At 55.9% G+C, this 21,882-nt stretch overlaps 2 protein-coding genes across 2 annotated transcripts in view; both read right to left on the bottom strand.

Moving 5' to 3' along the window:
• LOC120955008 (lissencephaly-1 homolog) overlaps positions 1–21,882 on the bottom strand; it is a 233,112-nt gene that overhangs the window by 188,627 nt on the left and 22,603 nt on the right. The window lies entirely within an intron of this gene.
• Positions 305–20,919, bottom strand: LOC120954604 (probable E3 ubiquitin-protein ligase HERC2). The gene is made up of 11 exons (XM_040374681.2): positions 19,601–20,919; positions 19,251–19,477; positions 13,669–19,152; positions 13,443–13,594; positions 8,258–13,043; positions 7,997–8,188; positions 7,618–7,930; positions 3,993–6,960; positions 3,718–3,912; positions 3,170–3,638; positions 305–3,103 (listed from the first exon to the last, which is right to left on the bottom strand). The coding sequence occupies exons 1-11, from the start codon at positions 20,277–20,279 to the stop codon at positions 2,960–2,962; spliced, it is 15,609 nt and encodes a 5,202-aa protein (XP_040230615.2). The 5' UTR covers positions 20,280–20,919; the 3' UTR covers positions 305–2,959.

The raw sequence follows: 21,882 nt of genomic DNA, 5'->3' as shown, positions 1-21,882 counted from the left end.
AGTACCAAACAAACTAATTTAATTAAAAGGGAATTACGTTTTTGAGATTCCAAAACAAAAGCTTTGATATTTAAACAATAAATGTAGAAAATAATAATCCCTAAAGTATAATTTTATCGATGATCACAAAACTGCATTATGGGGTTAACGTTGCACTGTTTTCCGGGTTCAGTTTCCAACAAAATTTCCAAAAGTGTTGAACTATTGAAGGCTGACTGTACTTTGAAACTTTTGAATTTTAAGATTTGTAAAACCAGCATTCTTTCATTACACACATAGAATTCCAATACTTTGATATTGAATGTTATTCTTACGCGTACGCAAATGGTACAACTATGCTCTAGAAGTGATTGTTTATTTTGAGATTTCATTTCTTAGTTTTCCACAATATGGTATAATCGGGTAGTACACATTACCTCCATCTCTCCAATTACTACCCTTTACTTTTCTTTATATCGGCAGGATAGGATCGGAAGTAAAAACACATAGAGAGTTAGAGGGATAGAGTGTTGTTAAAACACAGACAAACAACACACACACACACAAAACATTAAGCAAATGAAACGTAAAGTAAAACATCAATCACAGTAGTGCTGCTGTGCCCCGGGAAATGGTACGATTAGTGAGACCTGGGAGAGGAGGGGTACCTCCCAGGGGGCTGTGGGAACGGCGTGGGTAGTTTTGCACTTGCATTACATATTATTATATGTCTCTGGTAGAAATAACGTACAAATACAAGGCGTGTGTAAAGCGAGTGCAGTCAATAATAACATCCTCTTGGATCCGTTCGTCTAACACTAATCCGTTCTTTTGTTTGTTAGTTGGATGGAATTTCACACGTGTGTTGTGCTACAACAACCCCTCCGCTATAGCTAGATCCCCCGAAAAGTGAAACCAGTGCCCATCGAACGCAGTTATGCACCGGCGAAGCAATGCAGTGAAATGGGCCTAACGAATGAAAATAAATAAATAAAAATAAATTACTCTTAGCAGTTAGAGTGGCCTAACTTATACTGATGCAAATTGCACGCTAGTGCCGTTTTTAGGTCGCCTTTCTGTTTATAACAGCTAATACACACATGCCCGCTAACTAGTTTTCCACCAGTGGCCCGTTCCTAATGTCCTAAGCACAGCTAGGGTGTCTAGCGAACTACACTTGGCGGGTGATGTTTAATCCTTTCCCCCCGCGCTTATTTAGCCCAACCGCAAAATGGCTACTAATATATACTGCTACTGCTAACACACTACCTTTTTTTGTGAACGCTAATGAATAATTGCCATCGTCTGTAATGTTGTTTAGCTTGTATGCTTTTATAATTCTTCGGGATTTAGTTCCTCCTCCGTTTTTTTGGTTACATATCGGTCTATCGGCTATCTTTACTTGCAAAGTGCAAAACCTACAATTACCATGGAGCTTGGGGCGTGTACGCGCTAAACGTTTGATAGCAGTTGAGTACTTCTGATGAGCCTTAATCGCAAGTAAAGCTAGCTCTTTGCAATCTGTGTAGGCTAATTCCAGTGCAAAAGAAAGCGTTTTCTTTTTCTTTACAGGGTTATCCTGGAGTTCTCATAGCTTTGGGACACTTTTTTGACTCCTGCTTACGTGAAATGAACCTAATGTAATGGTAATTGGACTCGTAGGACTCTTGTTGGACAAATCCAATAGGAATTTCAAATGAGAGGTGCTGTAGAGTCCAATTTCCATCATATGAAGATCATTTCCAATAGGAAAGAGTCAAGGAAGTGTCCCACAACTATGAGAACTCCTGGAAAACCCTGTATCTCCTTTTGTACGATCTAATTTTCATTATCGAATCATTGAATTCAAAAATGTTGGCGCGTGATAAGCACACAAAGCAACTGTTCAATTGCGATTATGGTATCTGTGCTATATTCAAACCCAGGCTTCGCTACCAAAACTGCTGTGAAATCATACCGGAACCATTAATAGTGCCTCACGAAACGTTTGCTCTCTTTGCTTGTCAGTAGTTCGGCACACTGGGCACTAAATTGCGTTGGAAATAATCTTCCACAGTTAGTAATGGTTGCAGTTAGTTTTGATTATCTTAGTAGGCGTGACAGACGCACCAACACATACGAAAAGAGAGTCTACAGGCTGCTGCTGCTGCTGCTAAACAATGCGCATGCACCGTGTGTTTTACCTCCTTTCCGACTATTAAATTCTCTATTGCTTCAACAAACCTTAACCATTCCTTCTCGGCCACCAACTTGCACATGGACTAGGGGTGTGGTGGGGGGAGTCTTCCCGCTCACATCGTTTACAAACATTGCCGTGACTTGATAGAGCATCCTTTCGATAACAAACATATAATCTCTATTCGCACCTTCGCTACAAAGTGTGCTACCGTTGTTGTATATCTGTATGGGTGTGTGTGTGTGTGACTACTATTTAAGTGCTAGTTTAATCGGTCTACACCAATGAAATGTTACTCTTTTTTGCTCTGATTGCCCAACACACTGTGGATAGCAGCTACTGGAATGTGAGCGGGAATAAAGGGATTGCGGTTGCTCTGGCTAGTATAAGAGATAGAGATAGAGAAGAGGGAATCGAAATCAATTTTCCACAAAAGCTAGAACCGCATGTTCAAACGAGAGCACTCTTATTTTGTAGCAGGGGCGCGAACATACGTACGTACTCGTTTACATTCTCTTTGTCTTGTTTTCCCCCTTATGTGAAGAGGGGAGAGGATGCAACGAGAAGCTGATGAAGTAACAGCCAGTTTGCTAATGGAGATCATCATGATTTACCTCCTGCTGCTTCGGGTTTTTGTGTTTGTTTCCTGAATGAACACACGCGTGTGATGCACGGATTGCGTCTCAGTCCAATTTAATCAGTCGAGTAAGCTCCTAGGAGAATGTGTGAGGCACGGTTGTGTCGGCCGACACGTGTTCAGCACGCACTTGGGGGGGGGCTCCTTCTTCTCGCCGGAAGCGGAAGTTAAAACAGTACCGACTCAATATCGCTGTTGTCCTCGCTGCCGGTCGCTTCGGTCGGATCGCCCATCGCGACCCGCGCGTACTCGTCCGTATCGATGCTTTTGCAGAAGTAAATCGCGTACTTGAGCTTCTCCTGCAAAACAGCCTAAAAAGAGAAAATAAAGCGTTTATTATCCGCTCTAACGCACATTATTTCCCACCGGTGTCGTACCTTGCAGGAGTAACGGGGCATTTTTAGCAGGAAAAAGCAGGTATAGCTTTCGGGCAGGAAGTGGTCCGGCGGGTTGTACTTGTCCAGCACCTGCAGCACAAAGTCGCGGCCACGAAAATCGGCAATGGTGCGGGGCAGGCGCGTCCGGCCCCAGACGAAGCGCAGAAACAGCGACCGCTCCTGGTTGGTGAACTCTTCCATCACCTCCCAGAACCACTGCACGAGCGGGGAGGTCGACTCGACGCCCTTGTACGTGGCGACCGTTTTCAGCAGGCAGAGTGGAATGTCGGGCGAACCGCAGACCATCGCCTGCAGCTCGGCGGCGGAAAAGAGCGATAGTAGCGGCACTGGGATTACCTTGGACATGCCGTCCCGGACGGCTTTGACCTGCTCGTCGAACTCGTGGATGCGATAGTTGAGGGCAAGCTTCACGTACTCGTTGCGATTTTCGGGCGTTATTTTTGTATATCTAGGGAGTGAAAGGGTAGATGTTAGCGAATTGTAAGCTGTGTATTGTAGATGTTAGCGAATTGTAGCTCTAAACTTACTTAGTAGACAGCGGCACTTCGTGTCCTTTGGCAGACGGCGTTGAGAAGGGCAGCTCGATCGAGGCAAACACTTTCGGGTCGCTTTCCACGTCGCGAATGTACAGCAGTCCGGTGATGTAGTCCCGATCTACCTCGGTTAGATCGGCTGGACGTAATGTTTCTCCGCACAGTTGACGCCACACGGGTTCCGCAAGACTGCAAAACGGTTGAATAAGCGGCAAAAGTGACGTCATTATTGAGAGTTAAAAAAAATAAAAAAATGCTTCTTTACTTACTTCAAACTCAACGGCGATCCCGTACGTACGGCTATCCCCATCAGCACACCCAAAAACCGGAACATGTTCATGTGCAGCACGGAGGTGAGCGTTGGATCTAGCAAAAAGCAGTCCCTGTTGGCGCCTGCCTCACCCCGCCCGTTCGGCGTTTGTATGAGCAACGGCACGCTACCGTTCTGCAGCTCGTCGCACATCTCCGCAATCGATTCGCTGAAACCGCCACCACAATCGTCCACACTTTCGCCCACAAACTTCACCTTCCAAACGCGATGCGGCATGGACAGGGCTTCCTGCGTCAGCAGCGGCAGCTTCTGCACCATCTGGCCGAAAACGCTCTTCATGCCGTCCACGCCGGCCAGCCCGTTGCCGGAGCGCATGCGCGAACGCTTCACCTGGATGCGGTTCAGCTCGATGACGGGCCCGTGCGGTTTGTCGCGCACCATCGTCGTCTGGATCACCTTCCGGAAGCCGGTCTCCTTGATCGAGTACACCAGCACGTCCTTCAGCGAGGCGAGCGAGAGTGGGCCCGCAATCGGCAGCATCGCCAGACACGGGCACAGCAGCTCGGAGAAGTGGTGCAGCAGCACCAGCCGAGCGTGCAGCACTTCCGGCGCAATGTCGCGCACGAGATCGTACTCCAGCGGGGGCGATGGCGGCGGTCGAACCGCTTCACTCAGCTGGTACGTCGACAGGGCAAGCGTGTGTGCGGAACCGCAAATCACCTTCACGATGTGCTTGCCCTGCAGCGACTGCACCAGCCGGGGCCGCTGTATGGCCGACACCGTCCCATCGCCCAGCTGGCCCTCGTCGTTGTCGCCCCAGGTGAACACTTCGCCCGCGTCGCTGCAGGCGACGCAGTGCAGCGACCCGGTGGCGATCGAGATGATCTTCTTGCCCTGCAGTGCGGCCACCTTCTTCGGCCGCCGCACGTGGTCCGTGTTGCCGTGGCCCAGCCGATGGTAGTCGCCCTTGCCCCAGGTGTACACGCTGCCCGAGCGGGTCAGCGCGACCGAAAACTGCGAACCGCACTCCACCTTGGTCACGCCCAGCCCGGCCAGGCTTTCGATCTTCATCGGCACCTTGCAGCCGTCGGATCCGCCCCGTCCCAGCTTGCCGTAGTCTCCGTCACCCCAGCTCCACACGTTATCGTCGTCCGTGATGCAGAGCGTTTGGGCGTCACCCGACCCGCAAGCGATGTCGATCGCCCGGTACCCGAGCAGCGCTTCTACCAGCTTCGGCTGCAGCTGGTCCTCCGAATCACCGTGCCCCAGCCGTCCGTACCGACCCTTGCCCCACGTCAGCACGTGGCCCTGTATGGTGATGCACGCGGAGTGCGCACTGCCGCACGCAATGTCCACCACGCCGATCCCGGACAGCGATTCGATCAGCTTCGGCCGATCGTAGCTGTCCCGATTGCCGTGCCCCAGCTTGCCATCTTCACCTTCGCCCCACGAGAACACCTCGCCGTCGGAGGACAGCGCCAGGCAGTGCTTGCCGCCCGAATTGACCGCCACCTTCTTGATCATCACATGCTGGAGCGATTCGACGAGCGTGGGCGTTGTGACGGAATCCGTTCCGCCGACACCCAGCCGACCGCCCGCACCGTACCCGGTTGCGTACAGCTTCCCGTCCGGCGTGACGGCGTACAGTGTCTGTTCGCCACCGGCAATCTGTATCGGGCGCAGCAAGCTCAACGCTTCGCATGGGGTTGGATTTTTAATGCGACTTCCGTCCAGCCCACCGAGCTGGCCGCGATGGTTGTGACCCCAGCCGAAGATTGTGCTGGCGCCGCCCCACGAGAAGGCCCAATCCTCTGGCCGCCGGTTGAACCACTGCAGCAGCTGCGAGTCGTACTGCGGTGTGAAGTAGGCGTGATCTTCGTGCAGATACTTCGTCACCTCGCTGCCGGTCGCGTTCACGGGCAACGATTCGCTGCTTCCCGCTGTGATGGTGGTTGTGCCGGTGCTGCTGCTACTGGTGGTGGTGCTGCTACTGCTGATCGTGCTAGTCAGCTCGAACGCTAGCGGGTGGCTCTGGCTGAGCAAGCTCGAATGGCTCGAGGTGTGCTGGATCAGCGAGGAATAACCATCCCCGGCACCGCTTCCTTGACTGATAGCACCCGCGCTGACCGACGTGTGGGCGGGCGTAGCTGGAGACGCTATTTCCGCAAGCTTCTTGCGTACCTCCATGCAGAACGTGGATGGCAGAAACGTACGACGGGTGAGTGCCTGGGCGACGCGGACCGCCGCACAGTAGCGCCGGAACCAGGCCCAACGGTGCGGATCTGCCGCGGGCAGTAGCAGCGTGTCCATGTGCATATCGCACGCCAGCGCCACAAGCGTTTTGAAGTACTCCGAGTGCATCAGATGGATGCCACTGCGTACCTGCGGCTCTTCGTACTCGTACTGGCGCAGTATGATAGGAACGAGCGGTGTCAGTATCTCCGTCACGGCAGCATCCATTGGCCGGGAGCCGTCCTTCGCCAGGGCGGCACTGTTGCTGCACAGCAGCTGGTGCATCTTCTTCAACGACCAGATACGCTGCGCCACCGTCAGCGAGCTGAGCTGGGCGCACTGCGACAGGGCCGACGTGAGCCGTACGAGAATGCTCGCGTTCGAGGTGGGCACGGGAAGCGAGTCCAGCAGCGCCATGACGAGCGCAATCGAGGGTTGCGACAGTACGGTGCGGTCTGAGCCGAGCTCTTGCAGGTAAGATTCCGGCATGATGCCGTGCACGTAGAACCGCCAGCCCCAACCATTGACGGAGTTGTCACTCGTAAACTTCCAACGCATTTGATCACCCGGGATGCGAATTTCCTGTGCCCACTGTGCGTACTCGCGGCCAGACCGTGTCGCTATCACGTTACCCGATCCATCGATAATTATTAGCGGATCGTTACGGCGCTCCGTCGAGCACTGGCTGTCAAACTCGATGCGCAGTGATTCGGCACCGGGAATTTTCACGTGTCCTGTTGTGTGGAGAGAAGGGTAGCTAATTTAGTATTATGCTGGAAGGATCTTTTGAAGATATTCGAATGTATGCTTTTTCGTGAAATATTGATTTGAAATTTGAGGCAAATCATGAATCTACAGCTTTATCAATAACTGATTTATGAATTTTGCTAGATTTACGAATATGAAAAGATTCATAAAAGAGTTGTGAATCTAAAAATTCAAAGCGTTTTAATGCTATAATTGAATACTAAATGAGGTATAAAGCTCAAAAATAATTATTCCAATAAGAATACACATATTCCCATTGAAAATTGACATATTCTTTAACTGTAATATGTTGTAAAGGATTGACACAATTGCTACATTAGAGTAGTGATGTGCTCTCTGGAGCGCACCCACGACTCCGAACGACTCCGACCGACTCCGGATGAATCCGAACGACTCCGGATGGCTCCGGAATTTATCGGAATCGGATCGGAGTCTAATCCGAATTTTTACCACCTTTACCTATCACTACATTCGAGCTTCATGAATTTTCAAGGATCATTGGAGATTCGTTAATATGTTAATCTGAGATTAAGTTAGAATGGACACCCTGCATCTATTAATTTAGAGTTCCGACTTGGATCCCGTGAAATATTTTAGTTTCTAACGGTATCTCTCTAGCTTACCAACAAGTATGATATCGTCAATGTAGGGATGGCTCGTCTCCTGCACCACCGGCTTCGGCAGCTTGCCCAGCGAGTGGCGCGAGGTGCACAGATCCTCCAGCTCCGTGATGCACGTTTCGATCAGCATGTTCGCGATGGTTGTGTTCGACTTGGCCAGCGCAATTAGCGTGCTCGCGATCGTTTCCGACGTGCTGGCGGCACCGGTTCGCCCAAACACGCTCAACTTGAGCAGCTCGATCAAATGCTTTGCTTCCGGTTCATCAAGCAACGCAGTGAAATCGTCCAGATTGCTAGCGTTCGCTTCGTTCATTATCTGTAAAAGAGTTTAAGCTTAAAATCATTCCATATCTTTCAAAGAAAAGCTTTCAAAATAACGTACCTCATCGTGATGTGTCATTGTGGCCGCCATAACGGACATTGCACTGGCCGACATCTTCGACTGGCGCTGGGTTGCATTGCAACTTGATATCGAGGCGGACAGCGAGAGCGATCCGGTTAAGCTGCGATACGCCCCGAGCGTGTTATTCATCCCGGAGATGATCGGTATATCGCCGTCAAGAAATTCGTTCGTCTATAAAGAGTTCAAAAATGTTAAATTAATCCATCCGATCTCACCGGGACGTCGTCCCTCCCTGCTTACCGTTACGGCATTCAGCCCCGCAATATCGGCCGGACCTTCCCCTCCACCGTGCGCGATCGTTTCGTTCTGCTGCGCCAGCGTACTCTCCGCGACCGTCGCCTTCGCGCCCGTTTCGTCCCCTTCCGATATGGGCGAAACGGCACGCACCAACGTATCGCCACCACCATGCCCGTACGTAGCCATCTTGTCCGTGGCGCTCACCTGCGAGTGGCAGGTAAGGGCCGCTATAATGCACGACCGGGCATGCAGAATGCTCATCGCGTTGATAATGTGCGACAGGGCCGCCTGTCTTGCGCTGGCCGTCTCAAGCGAGAGCACAATCTCCGAAAGCGATGGTCGCTGCTGCTTGCTACCACTCGGTACGGGCAGCGGAGACGAGGTCGTTGCCTCCGTATCGGATGCGTAAATACCCAAGCTGTGGCTGCCGAGCGGATCCTTCGCCACGGCAAACGGAACCGGTTCCTTCTTGTCCTTTTCCGTCTGATTCTGGGGCAGGCTCCAGGCGACCGAGTGTGAGCTGCCGCACGCTACCCGATTCACGAAGATTCCATCCAGCCCGAGCACGAGGCTCGGCTTCTTGTTGACGATCGTGTTGCCTGATCCCTGCTGGCCGTGATCATTGTCGCCCCACGCGTACACCTGCCCGCTGTCCGTTACGGCAAGACAGTGCAGCGCACCGACGGCCACGTGGATGACTTTCTTGCCACGCAGCCCTTGAATTGGGGTCGGTTTGCGCACGTGCTGATCCGTGCCATGGCCCAGCCGATAGTAATCGCCTTTGCCCCACGTCCACACCTCGCCGGCTTTCGTAAGCGCCAGACTGAACTGTGCCCCGCACTCGATCTGCATCACGCCGACCCCGTTCAGCCGGTCGACCTGGTGCGGAATGGAGCAGCCCTCGGAGCCGCCCCTTCCCAGCTTGCCAAAATCTCCATCGCCCCAGGAAAACACCAACCCATCCTCCGTCAGGCAGAGCGTCTGGGCGTCCCGGCTGCCGCACGCCACCTGCACCACGCGGTGGTCCTGCAGCGCAGTCACTAGCTTCGGCTTCAGCTGCGTACAGTTATCGCCGTGCCCGAGCCGTCCATACTCGCCCAGGCCCCACGTGTACAGCTCGCCCGAGCTGGTGATGGCGGCACTGTGACTCGATCCGCACGCAATATCCCGAATGCGCTTCGTGCGCAGCGTTTCAATCAGCTTCGGCTTTTCCAGTGTCAACCGATTGCCGTGCCCGAGCTTGCCGTCCTCGCCCTCGCCCCACGAAAACACCTTCCCGTCCAGCGTAAGTGCCATCGCGTGTTTGCCGCCCGAGTGGACGGCCACCTTCTTCACCACGTACTGGCTCAGTATCGGCACTTGCTTGGGCGTCGGAACATTGTTGTTGTGCCCCAAGCCCAGCCGCCCATTCGTGCCCTCGCCGCACGCGTACAGCTTCCCGTCCTGCGACACGATGAACAGTGACTTTGATCCGCCCGCAATGTGGATCGGCTTCAGCTGGCTCAGCACGGACGAGTACGTCGGTAGCTTCACCTTCGAGCCCTTCAGTCCACCGAGCTGCTCCTTATCGTTCAGCCCCCACACCAGCACCTTCGACGACACCTCGTCGTTCAGCGAGGCCGGCTCGTCCGCGTAGTTCGACGAGGTCGAGTAGCTCGGCTCGGCGATCGTTTCATTCTCCGACGCCAGGAAGCCCGCACTCTGCAGCATCATGTCGACGTCCGTCTGGCGCCGCTTGCCGACAATCGACAGCCCGTGCACCCGGCACTGTATGCCATTGTTGCGGCACTGCTTGATGCGTATCTCGATCCAGCGGTAGTACTGCTTGCAGTCGGTGAGCAGCGGCATCGTGACGGTGGTCGGATTGATCGACACCCAGCGCAGATCGGTCATGGAGAAGCTGTCGTCGCCGACGCGCATCACCACCAGCGACGGCATGTGCGAGAAATCGTCCGGATCGACGATGATCGACAGCGACTGCACCAGCACCTGGTCGTGCATCTCGAGCCGTATCCAGTGCTTGCCCTGCACCGCCGTGCTAGCGCTCTGCCAGTAGTTGTTGGTGCTGCGGTCCAGCAGATACTTGGCGGACGCCTCGTTGGATGAAACCGACAGCGAGCGGATGCAGCGCGACCAATCGTCGATGATGTCAAACACACCGCCACCGGCGGCCCCGTTGGCGGAGAGCGCACCGGCTCCCGCCGTCCCGTACGTCGTGGGGTTCGATATCAGCTCCAGCTCGCTGATGCTACCTTTCCACAGCGTTTGCTGGGGGAATTCCACTATCGCTTCGCTGCCGGTCAGCGAGCTTACCACGCCCGTGGTGCCGCGCGGTGCTGACAGCGACGGGAACCGGTGGCGCGAAACGTGCGCACGCAGTAGACGAACCTGCGACCCAACCATGATGCCACCGCAACCGGCCGGATCGGACGATATCGTCGGCGGCTCGAGCATCTCCAGATGCACAAAGCACATCCAGTACGGTCGATCGTGCATCTGCCAGTCGACGCGCACGTTCAGATCGTGCAGCCCTTCCGGCTCCACCTTCTCCACCGTGCCGATGTCGCCCTTGCGTATCTCCTCGAACTCCTGGCAGCAGCGCACCAGCATGCCCGGGCAGATGATGCCCCGCACGTACATCGCGTACTGGTCGGCCGATTTGAAGTCTTCGCGCGCTTTGTACAGCGTCCCCGGGCCACCGCCGTGATGCGGGTGCTGCTGCTGATAGTCGTGCTGCGACGAGGCACCGTCCATCGTGTCCGAGCTGACGCTTTCCGTGTCGCTGTGGCCGCGCAGATCGTGATCGTGCTGCTCACCGTCGCCCTGCTTGCCGCCGCTGCCGAGCCCCAGGCTGGCGGTCAGCTCCGGATGCTCCAGTATCCACTGTATGATCTGTTCCGCCGTCGGGTTAGCGTTTTCGTTCTGCTGCATCAAGCTCTTGTACGCCAGCTCGACCGATTTGCGGGTAAAGCCCATCTCCATAATTTGCGCCACCAGGGGCGTCGGCGCTATGAACGCGTTCGATGTGCGCGTCCGACCACTGCGTGTGCTTGTAGCGTTGCTTTCGAGCGATCCCATCGCTTGCACCGCTTGACCATCGCCGCCAAGTGAGGCCGACTCGTTATTGTACACCGGCACGCCGTGTATCATGGTGGGCTGGCCGAGTGCCATCGGGCGTTTGTTACATCCACTGGACGCCATCTGGCCCCCGGCACCATCGCCCGACGAGTAGTGAATATGGCTGGCCAGCATTTGCGAGATGTTTAGCGCCGCCAGCTCCATCTCCTGGTACGTGTAGCACGCTTTTAGTGGGCTTGGTTGCGTAGCGCGCAGCAGGATGGTTTGTATCAACAGCTCTGCCGTGTAGAACGCTTGCGACTCGTCGGATGTGTTCGATTCCGAGCGTGTTTTCCCCTCATCCGGCTCCGGACTGTCCCCGTCGCGATCGGACGAAACACTGTCCCGCGAGGCACTCTTCGTCAGTCCCGGCGATCGTTGGCGCAGAATGCGCCGCAGTAGGCTCTGGTTGCGGAACAGCACCTTCGTCGCCTTCAGCGTGGCAAAGTTGATCTGCTGGCTTTGGAGCAGCGCTGCATTGGCACACCCATCACCACCACCACCACTACCGCCTCCGCCCAGCGGAACAAGCTGCCCAATGCCGTAAAACATCACCGACCACGAGTTGAGCAGCATCTCGCTGATGGTCACCTTGGACAGACTGAACGCTCCCACGTCCGCACACTCGGCCACCTTGAAGATGGGAATCTTTTTCGTCTCCGCCGCACCGTGCACGTTCATCACCACCTTGCCCTTCTTGGTCATGCGCGAGATCGTGCCCCGCACGCCGTCGAGCGTAATGTTCAGCCCGATGCGTGGCCGCGAGTCGCAGCCTCCGATCGTGCCGAGCGTACCCATGATCGCACGCTTCTCACCCTCCCCGATGCCGTCCAAATCGTTCTCGAGGAATATGTCCGCCGTCAGGCACAGTTTCTGCTGTATGAACGAGTTGATGCTTTCGTTCCACAGCGGGAGCGTGTGCAGCCGGCGGATCAAAACGACCAGCTCCTCCGCGACCGTGCCACTGTGCGAGGCGCTGTACAGGACGCGCGACTTCGCATCGACCGCACTGGCCAGCAGGGACGAATCGTTCGGACAGGTAAGCGAAATCCGTCCCAGCACATCGAACAGCTGGCTGATGATGCTGTCGACGCGATGCTTTTCCGCCTGCGTCCAGTTCACCAGCGTCGACTGCAGCAGCCGCAGACAGTGCAGCTTCTTGTACACGTCCTTCTTGCTCGCGATCGGTGCGTTCAGTATCCTAAACGCAAGCTCTATCCACAGCGGCGTGGTCAGCTGGCGCGATAGCGCCGGCGTAAACGAAATTGCACGCAAAAACCCAAGCACGGTCCACTGCTCGAGCCCGAAACTGTAACAGCTGGTGCCCGGTGCCGGCGGTCCGTTGGCAGTACCGGTGCGATTGAAATCGCTCGGCTGCAGCATCATGCGGAACAGCGAGGCGACCGTGCGGAGCGCGTTCTGCTCCATCCTTTCCGCGTGCAGCCCGACCGACGCGAACAGCATCTGGAGCGTTTTGATGCACACGTTGCGCAGCAGCTTGGTCGGGTGCGATTCGTGGCTCAGTGCGTGATCGATGAAGTCTTCCCGCTCGCTGTCCTTGTCGGGGGAGAGCGCCTTCAGCGCACTGTCCGCCAGCCGGAGATCGTACTTGCCCTCCTTGCCCATCCGGTACGAGTTGGTGGATCCATTGTCCCACTCTACGCGCACCCAGCTGGAAGAAATGGAGGTAAAGTTAGTTTGGTTTTACAATCGAAATTTATAGCAAAATTCTCGGTAAAAAGAACTTACAACTCAGGTTGCACGCAAGTCTTAAAATTGCATGCAAAAACAGTTAAAATATCGCCAGGATTGGAGGATTTATCGCGCTCTATTTTCCAATCGGGGCAAGATTTTCAGTGCTTTTGCATGCAATTTTAAGACCTGCGTGCAACGTGGGTTTTACAGGGTTACAACAGTATGCTTGCAAAATTCCCCTAGTCGATTGCAAACTTCCACAGCATGCTTGCAATATTCTCCTACCGATTTGCAACATTCCCCAATGTGATTGAACTATTCTCTTATATGATTCGAAACCCTGTAAGTTCCTTTTGCCAAATTGTCATTCACTTACCCATCTTCTCCAATTTCGCTGATAATGCGCCCCTCACCGCCGGGGCCGTCCTGCTCGCCCCACTTCCAGTCTGCGCCCCGTGCAATCCTTGTTCCCACCTTCATGAACTTGGAAAGTTCCGGCCCCGAAAGCCCTTCCTTTGAAGATTTCAACTATAAAACGAGAGAGAGAGTATAAATAAATGAAAATGCTTTTTCTTCTATTTGGTAGCTACGGCATTACTTACATTTGTCACAACATCCTCGTAAATGACCGACGTGTCGGAGGTGTTTTTGCTGCTCGGCATATCAGCGCCCGTTTGTCGCAGCAGCCCCATAATGCTTCCCAGTATGCCCGCATTAATCAGCAGGCTCAGCTCGTTCGCTTCGTACGTGCGCGACAGGATGCCAAAAATGCTCAGCAAAAACCGAGCCCGGGGCAGCTTCTTCAGAAACACGTACGTGCCCAGATTTGAATTATCCTTCTCACCGTGCGTCCGATGGCGGCCATTAATTTTATCCTGATTCACGTACTTCTGCAGCTCCAGCACCGCCCACTCGACGATCTTGGCGTGCGCAATCAGTATGTCCGCCTTCTGGTACGCCGTGATCATGTTCAAATTGTCCAGCACGTGCTCCGACTCGCGCTGTTGCTGCTGCACGTGAGGCACACTTTCCCCATTGCTTCCCATCGCTTGGTTTCGCACACAACCGTGCCCCAAATGCAGACCGAGAAATCCGTTAAACAGATTGTACTGCACCGCATCGAACAGCCCAGCGATGCGCAACAGCTCGTGGAACATCTCCAGCCCCTGCTTGCGCAGCTGGTAGCGCTGGATCTGGCAGTACATCGCGCGGCGCAGCGTTTCCACGTCGCACTGGTCGTGCAGGATGAAATCGACCACCTGCTGGCTGATGCCGGTTTTAAACTCCACCGGGTACGACTCGAGCAGACACTTGTCGCTCAGGTTTGCGATCACGTTGTTCAGGAAATCGTCCCCATCCTGCGGGAACGCCGTTTTGGCCGTCTTCCCTCCCGCCGTGCCATGAAATTCGATCATTTCGTTTGTGGGCGTTTTAATCTGCTCATCGTTGGTGAAGGTGATTTTCTTCTCGTTCCCTTCCACCGTTGCATTGTCGCCGGGTTCCAGTGTGCCCGTCACGTCCACCGCGACACCTCCGCCACCGCCGACCGTGTTGGTGTTGGTACCGTCCCCTGGCTGCGGTCCGTCCGCGTCGAGCAGATTTTCATTGGACGAGGCTAACTTGGACAGGGCCGGGCTGTTGCTACGGTGCAGGATGACCGGCGAGGCGGATCGATCAACGGACGCGCGCCGATGCACGTGGCCGGACGTGCTGAGACTCTCCAGGCTGGCCACCTTGATGAGACTTTCGTTGACTAGATTTTCGGTGGAAAGTGCCACACCGGCGACGGACACGAGATGTTGCTGCTGCTGTTTGTTGATGCCACAGCCGCTCAGATTCTCGTACGACTGGATCTTGCCGCTGCAGAGCTGGCTCTGGATGGTGGCGTTCACAATGTCCTCCGGCTTGGCGCAGGCCAGCTTCAGCTGCCGCTTGGCCGCCCGCATCTCCGCAATGATGCGCCGCACGAGCGCTTTAAAGCGTGGCGGCCGATGCAGTATGTGTAGCCGCTCCAGCCCGTGCTGCTCGAGGCTCACCGAAGGCCGGATTTCGTACAGCAGAAAGCGGCACTTGTCGATCATCGGCGCGCAAACCTCCTTGTAGCTGCGGTTTAGCTGCTGGCGCATCTTCACGATTGCCCACTTCGTCTGGTGCACCGTGCGTATGATGGTAACGATCGGGGGCGGTGGTTTCGCGCCCGACCCACTCAGCTCCCGATCGATGACGGCGAGCGCGAGCGGCCCCAGCGCCTGGTGCCGTATCAGCACCGCCATCAGCAACCGTTCCAGCTCGATCACCGGATGCTCCGGTGGGAACTCCTGGTGCCAGATGAGATGATGCTCCTTGCAGTACCGCTCGCAAAGGCCAATCCACGACGCGACCAGCGGATCGGTGATCTTGCCCTCGCCCAGATTTGCCAGCAGTGTGTCCACCCGCTGCGTAATCAGCACCATCGGCCAGCTGCCCATCATTGGCACACCGTCGCCACCGACGATCGGCAGCTGGGCGGACGCGTCCGTCGGCGTGCTGCCGGCCGTTGAGCCACTGCTGCGCGCTTCGCCTTTTTCCTCGTCGAACGGGTTCGATGGTTGCAGCACCTGCAGCCCGCCGCTTAGCACGTGCGAGTTCAGCAGATTGCGACACTGCAGCTCGGCCGGCTGCAGGGGCGACCCGACCTGCAGTATACTGGCCCGCTGTCCGAGCAGATACGCCAGCAGGCATTCCGAATGGAAGTGCGTGAGCGTCACGAGCGGCCGCGGGTTCGCGGTGCTGTCGTACATTTCACTAACCGCGTACCGGCCCACCCGCAGGTAGGAGGTAATGAACTCGAACGCCGTCCGGTGCTGCGGATTGCCGATCTCAAGCGAAATGTCCTTCCCGGCGTGCGCCTGCAGCAGCTCCTGCGTAAGTGCATTGTCCGGCGTGTAGTCCTTCACGTCGTACACGTTGCCGTTGATGATGACCCAGCAGCCACCGTCGCGCACGTGATTGTCGATGTCGCTGCGCCGGATCAGCACCGGTTCCTCCTGCACCGGCATCGCCTTCGACGCTCCGCGGCTCACAATTCCCGGCCAGCCCATATCGTCCGTGTCCTGCAGTTCGCCCTCCTGCGTGAGCCGGTTGAACCCGTCCAGCGCGTTCAGCAGCGGTATCAGGTGCCGGTTCCAGTCGAAGTTGGCCAGCAGGAATGGTTTGTCCTGCTGGATGACCACCAGCCCAATCAGCAGCTCGTACAGCAGCGCGTCGGAGATGTCGTTGCGCAGGATCTCGGTCACGCCGTCCTTGCCCTGGAGGATCGTTTCGTACGCCTTGGCGAGCGTGTTCACGCACGGACCGACCAGCTGCTGGATGTAGGTGTAGAGCAGCGCTTCCGCACCGCTCAGGTCGTCCGCTTTGGACGCGTACAGGTGCGAAAGGAGCAGCCGCTGGAATTTGTGCAGCAGATCCAGGCTCGGGGAGGTCGGCTCGGGTGCGGAGAAGCCATCGTCCGGTTTGAGGTACGGTCCGAGCATGAGCTGCCCGAGCCGTGCCTGCGTTAGGCTGGAGTTGTTCCGTAGCAGCTGCTTCAGCAGATGCAGCAGGGAGAGATGCGTTCCACTCCCAGCTCCGTGTGGTTCCTGGGCCTGGAAGGGGTTCTGATGCTGGTGGTGATTGATCGCTTGATTTAGGGCCGTCTGCAGACCCCCCTCGGCCATCAGTGAACCAACGAGCAGATCGGTCATGAACCGATGTCCAGCACTGGTTTGAGCGGCTGAGCCGATAGTCGCACCGCCATCGTGTCCAGCCGGCAGCAGGGACGTTAAAGTTTGGGCTCGTTCCGATGCAGTCGGCAGGATAATACTCCAGCCAACCTGTAGCGTCCACTGGGCGGCTTCCTGCATCGTTTTCAGCACGACAGGCCCTCCGGCCAGGCTGAGGATGCGCGTTTTCAGACTCGCGAGCAGGCGCGATCCCTCCACCAAGCCCACCTGGCGCGGATGGACGTTGTTCACGATCATGGCGTGCAGCTGCAGGCGCAGCAGGTTCAGCGTAGCCACCGCAATACATTCCGCCTCCTGGCTGGGCGGGTGACGGGACGCATCGGTCGAGGAAGTCACGCTTACCATGCACAGTAGCTGATCGAGCAGCCGGAACGTGTGCTCGCTTAGGTCCACCACGAACGGAATTTTGGCCGGAATGCCGTGCGACGAAGAGTGACACCAGAACAGGCTCTGCGCTACTCCAGCCGCCATCCCCGCAACACGAAGCGTCGGTGGTGTCGTTAAAATTGGCGCCGTTATAATCGGATCCCGTGTCACACACTCCGGGCAGATTTGCTGGAAATCGTTCCGTCCCCAGCCGTACAGCTCGCCGGACGCGGTGAGAGCAAGGCAGTGCGCCAGTCCTACCGCGAGGTCGACGATTTTCTTGCCTTCCAGTGCTTGCACCATCTTCGGGACGGGTGAGTGTTCCGAATTGCCGTGCCCGAGCCGACCACCGTGTCCCTTGCCCCACGTGTACACCGTTCCTTCGCGCATCAGCGCCACACTGAACTGCGAGCCACTGAACACCTTCACGACGCACGACGCCTGCGGCAGATCGACCTGCACCGGGACGGACGTGCCGACGCACGATTCGTTACCCAGCTTGCCAAAATCACCGTCGCCCCAGGCAAACGCGAGTCCTGCCTCCGTCACGCACAGCGAGTGCGCATCGCCACACCCGAGCGCCACGTGCACGACCCGGTGCGCCTTAAGCGCCGTCACGAGCGTGGGCACGTACTTGTCCTCCGAGTTGCCGTGCCCAAGCCGACCGTACGTACCACGGCCCCACGTGTACAGCTCCCCGCTGGCCGTAATCGCCGCACTGTACGAGGAGCCACAGAACACGCCCGTCACCTGCCGATCGGCCAGTGCCGCTATGCGCGTCGGTAGCTCTTTCGCGCTCGTGTCACCATGTCCGAGCCGACCACCGTCACCGCTGCCCCACGAGTACACATCCCCGCTGCTTGCCAGCGCGAGCACGTGCCGTCCTTCGCAATGCGCCGCCAGCTGAACGATCGTACACTCCAGTCCCTTAACCTGCGCCGGATAGTTGTCCTCCGTCATGGAGATCGCGTGCGACAGATACAGCACCGTGCCACTGTCCGTCAGAATGTACACACAGTTTTCGGCACACACAATCTGGCGCACCTGATCGAGCAGCAGATCAATGGTGGCGGTCGAGTAGCGGGGCATCGCCCCATCAATACTCCCCGGGGCTGTCACCGACGTTACCATCGCGTCGAAATCCGCACACCCCGTCCGTATCGCTTCGGTCGCGGTAAAACCGTACAGCTCCGGCGCACAGGCACTCCAGCCGAGGGTGAATATTTTCGGCGCATTGGCGTACTTGCTCGCACCCTTGGTCGAGCAGTTGCCGGCGGGCAGGTGCGGTTTGGCCAGCCGGTCCAGATGGCTGATGATGATGACGGCGGCCAGCTTGAGATCGACGCAGGTCGTCTCGTTGTCGGGCAGGGCGAGAAAGCGCAGGAACGATTCGGTCGGCCCGAAGTGGAACGAGTCGGAGGTGGCAAACGAGCCGAAGCTTTCGATCTGCTCGTATCGGTGCAGGAGCGGCACTAGCGGGGCGCCCGAGTTCTGCGGCGGACTGCGATTGTCGTCCGACTGGTGGTCCTTTTCGTGGAGGGTGAGGAGCAGCGAGACGCCCTCGAGCGAACCACCGAGCGTGCCCTTCTGGGCGCCCAGCTCGAGCAGCAGATTGAGTGCAATGTGCCGGTCCGCTTTCGGCACGAGACACCGGCCGCCCATCACATCGCCCAGCACGACCTGGCGCAGGAACTTGATCGACTTTTCCACCACCTCGATCCAGAGCGTCGACATTTGGGACGTGTCGAAGAGGGACGCTTCCGGGAGGGATTGCAGCGCTTCCAGCGCCTCCGACAGCAGTTCGCTGCACAGCTCGACGTCTTCGCCCGAGCGCCAGGCGCGGCGCAGAAAGGCAAAGGAGAAATTGAGCGCCGCCCGCGTACCGACACGTGCCAGCCCGAACGTTGCCTTGTCGGAGTCTTTGGCCGTGCCGGCAGTACGATCCAAGCTGGAGTTTTTCTGTTGTGAGAGAGAGAGAGAGAGAGGGAGAAAAACGTACAAAATTATTGGAAGCTTTCCTTTAAAACGGCAGCAGGCTATGGCTATGACACACGTACGCTCAGCTTTGCCGCATCGCACTCGCTCGTCGCCAGCTCGGTCGCGTGCTGCTTTTCCTCCGTCTCGCGATGCATGCCCATCTCCTGCAGTGCTATAAAGTAGCGCCGGTACACGAACAGCAGCTGGCGGGTGCGGTTCGCGGACAGACAGTTGCCGGCCGCCTGCAAGCATATTTCCCTTTGTTCGCCGATCAGCTTCTTGATGCATTCCTTCTTATCCTCCGTGCCTGCAAATAAAGGAAACAAAGAACCATGTAAACGAGTTGGGGGAACGGATTGGTTGCGCAGTTGCATGTGCAGTGTGTGGCAGTGACCTTTCCGCACTAACACAAAGGCACCGCAACACTCACCAGGCACTGGGCTCCACAGCCACGAGTCGAGCAGGACGGAGCTGGCGGAAATGTCACCGGCGGCGGCGGCAGCGCTGGCGGGTTGATCGGCCGGCGACGACTGTGTGTGGTTCTGTGTCTGCGCTTTACGGCCGTTCGCTCCGTTGCTGCCGGCGGCTGCGCCGGACGACGGATCACCACCGCCGCCGGCACCCTCCTGCACGCCCAGCTCTTCGCAGGTCGGGCAGATGCACTTGGACACGGCCGAGCATACGCCCTTGCAGCAGTCGCACAGTATGGCCACGTTGCCGCAGTAGTAGCGACCGTCCGGGCGCAGGTAGACCAGCTCGCCCAGCCCGTTCACGGCCGTCTGCACCCGCTCCGTCGTCACCTCCTCGTCCTGGATGAGGTGGTTCCACAGGTTGGCCAGATCGTCCGCATTACGGAGCGCGCTGCCCACGTCCGCCTTGATCCACTTGAAGCTTAAGTAGGGCAGCGGCCGGAAGTAGAGCTCCCCCTGTCCGCCGCCGGACGGAGGGGTGACCGACGTTGACGTAGCGGTTGTTGGTGCCGCCGCCGCCGCCGCCGTCGTTGTAGTCGTCGCCGCTGTCGGTGGTGCTGCCGTTACCGCTGGAGCTGCGGTCGACCCTGCCCCTGCCGCCGCCGCCACTGCACCCGATCCGCTGATGGAGTTCATCATGTTCCATAGAAAGATGCTTTGCTGCGTGTACTGTAATGCACCAAGCGCCCCTCAACCACCCACACGCCCACTACTACTCGGGAATGTTGTTAAATGGGGTGGTGAAAAGAGGCGAATCGAAGCGATGCGAAGAAAACCTATGTTTGCAACAACGTTGCGCACGGCTTCACACAACTATGCATTTACACCGCGCACTACTCTCACACACACACACGTTAGCACATACCTCCACCGGGAGTGGGGGGAATTGGAAGGGAAGCGAGCGAGATAGAGACTGGTAATTATGCACACACCCGTGGAAAACGGAAAACTCGATTTGTGTGTTCACGTACGTGTGTATGTATGTGTATGCCCTCGCAATAGATCAATTAAACACTGGCCAAGGCGATGGAACGGTGCACTTGGACGATTGTTGCTTTGATTGCCATCTTCTTCCACAGAGTAACTTGCTAAAAAGCGCTGCCCGCCGCAACCGCAAATGGGCAGTAATGTGGACTGGTGGGAGGAAAAACAAGCAATTTTCCACACCCCGCCACAGGACAGAATCGTTTTGGGGGACGTTGGTTGCTTTCTCTTGGGCAAAATTTTCTTCACAACTGCCTGACCGTTTGACAACCGACCTGACGTTTTGTTGCGAGGTCATTTGTGTTTTGGGCAGGCGCAGTCGCAGCGCCCCGCACAACCTGGCGAGGGGTTTTGACGTTCAAAAATCGCTGCATCTCGCTCATTTGCTCTACCCCTCTTTTGCTTGCCTATAGTGCTCGTTTCAAAGTGAGAGATTTTGTACTGCTCTCTCCCATTTCACTTCCAAATACTTCGTCTACCTTTGTCCATATGGCTTTCATTATGTTGGTAACAATTTACGAGCATCACATACCGAGGTGTGTATTTTCACGCTCGTTGTGCCATGCCATCTCTTTCGCGCACATGACGTATGAAAAAAACGTAAACAAATCAGTTAGGCCGAAATTACACGGACCGGAATTTTGCGGCCGCAGAATTCCGCCTGCTGAAAATTGTATGGATATGACAGTTCGGAAAAGTTGCCGTTGACAGTTTGTACATGGGTTTGACAGCAGGCGGAATTCCGCGGCCACGAAATCCCGGTCCGTGTATTTTTTGCCTTACACAATTTGTTGTGAATTAAAAGTGCTAAATTTTGTTGATTATTTTTGCATGAAAATCAACAGAAAATGGTAGCACGTGTTATTTTAGCAATATCTGAAAGGTTTTATATTACTGTGCAACGCATAGGATTGCCGTTCAAAGCCATCACCGGATCAGATGATGCAATAGCAGAACGTGTACCAGCAAGTGAGACGGTGGAGCGAAGATGTAAAATGGCATACACATGAAATGTAGGACCCCTTGGGTCAATGAAGGGGTGGGGGGGGTGTGGAGGGAATTGGGGTATGTATTTATTTTTTGACAATTTAATTTTGTCCACCAACGCCAGCTTTTTGGTGGTCATCTTAAACCTTCGCAACGCCTTTCAAAAACGTTCGCCAGCAAGGGAAAACCAAACCGTTTTGGAGCGTTGATGAGCTCGCAAAAACCTGTTTTTGCCTAGCGGGGCCGGAAAATTCTATCTACAAGCCAGAGT

Source organism: Anopheles coluzzii, chromosome 3 (genome assembly GCF_943734685.1).
Source record: "Anopheles coluzzii chromosome 3, AcolN3, whole genome shotgun sequence".
Taxonomy (NCBI): domain Eukaryota; kingdom Metazoa; phylum Arthropoda; class Insecta; order Diptera; family Culicidae; genus Anopheles; species Anopheles coluzzii.
The sequence above is the reverse complement of the archived record's forward strand: the minus strand, read 5'-3'. Positions and strand labels throughout refer to the sequence as shown.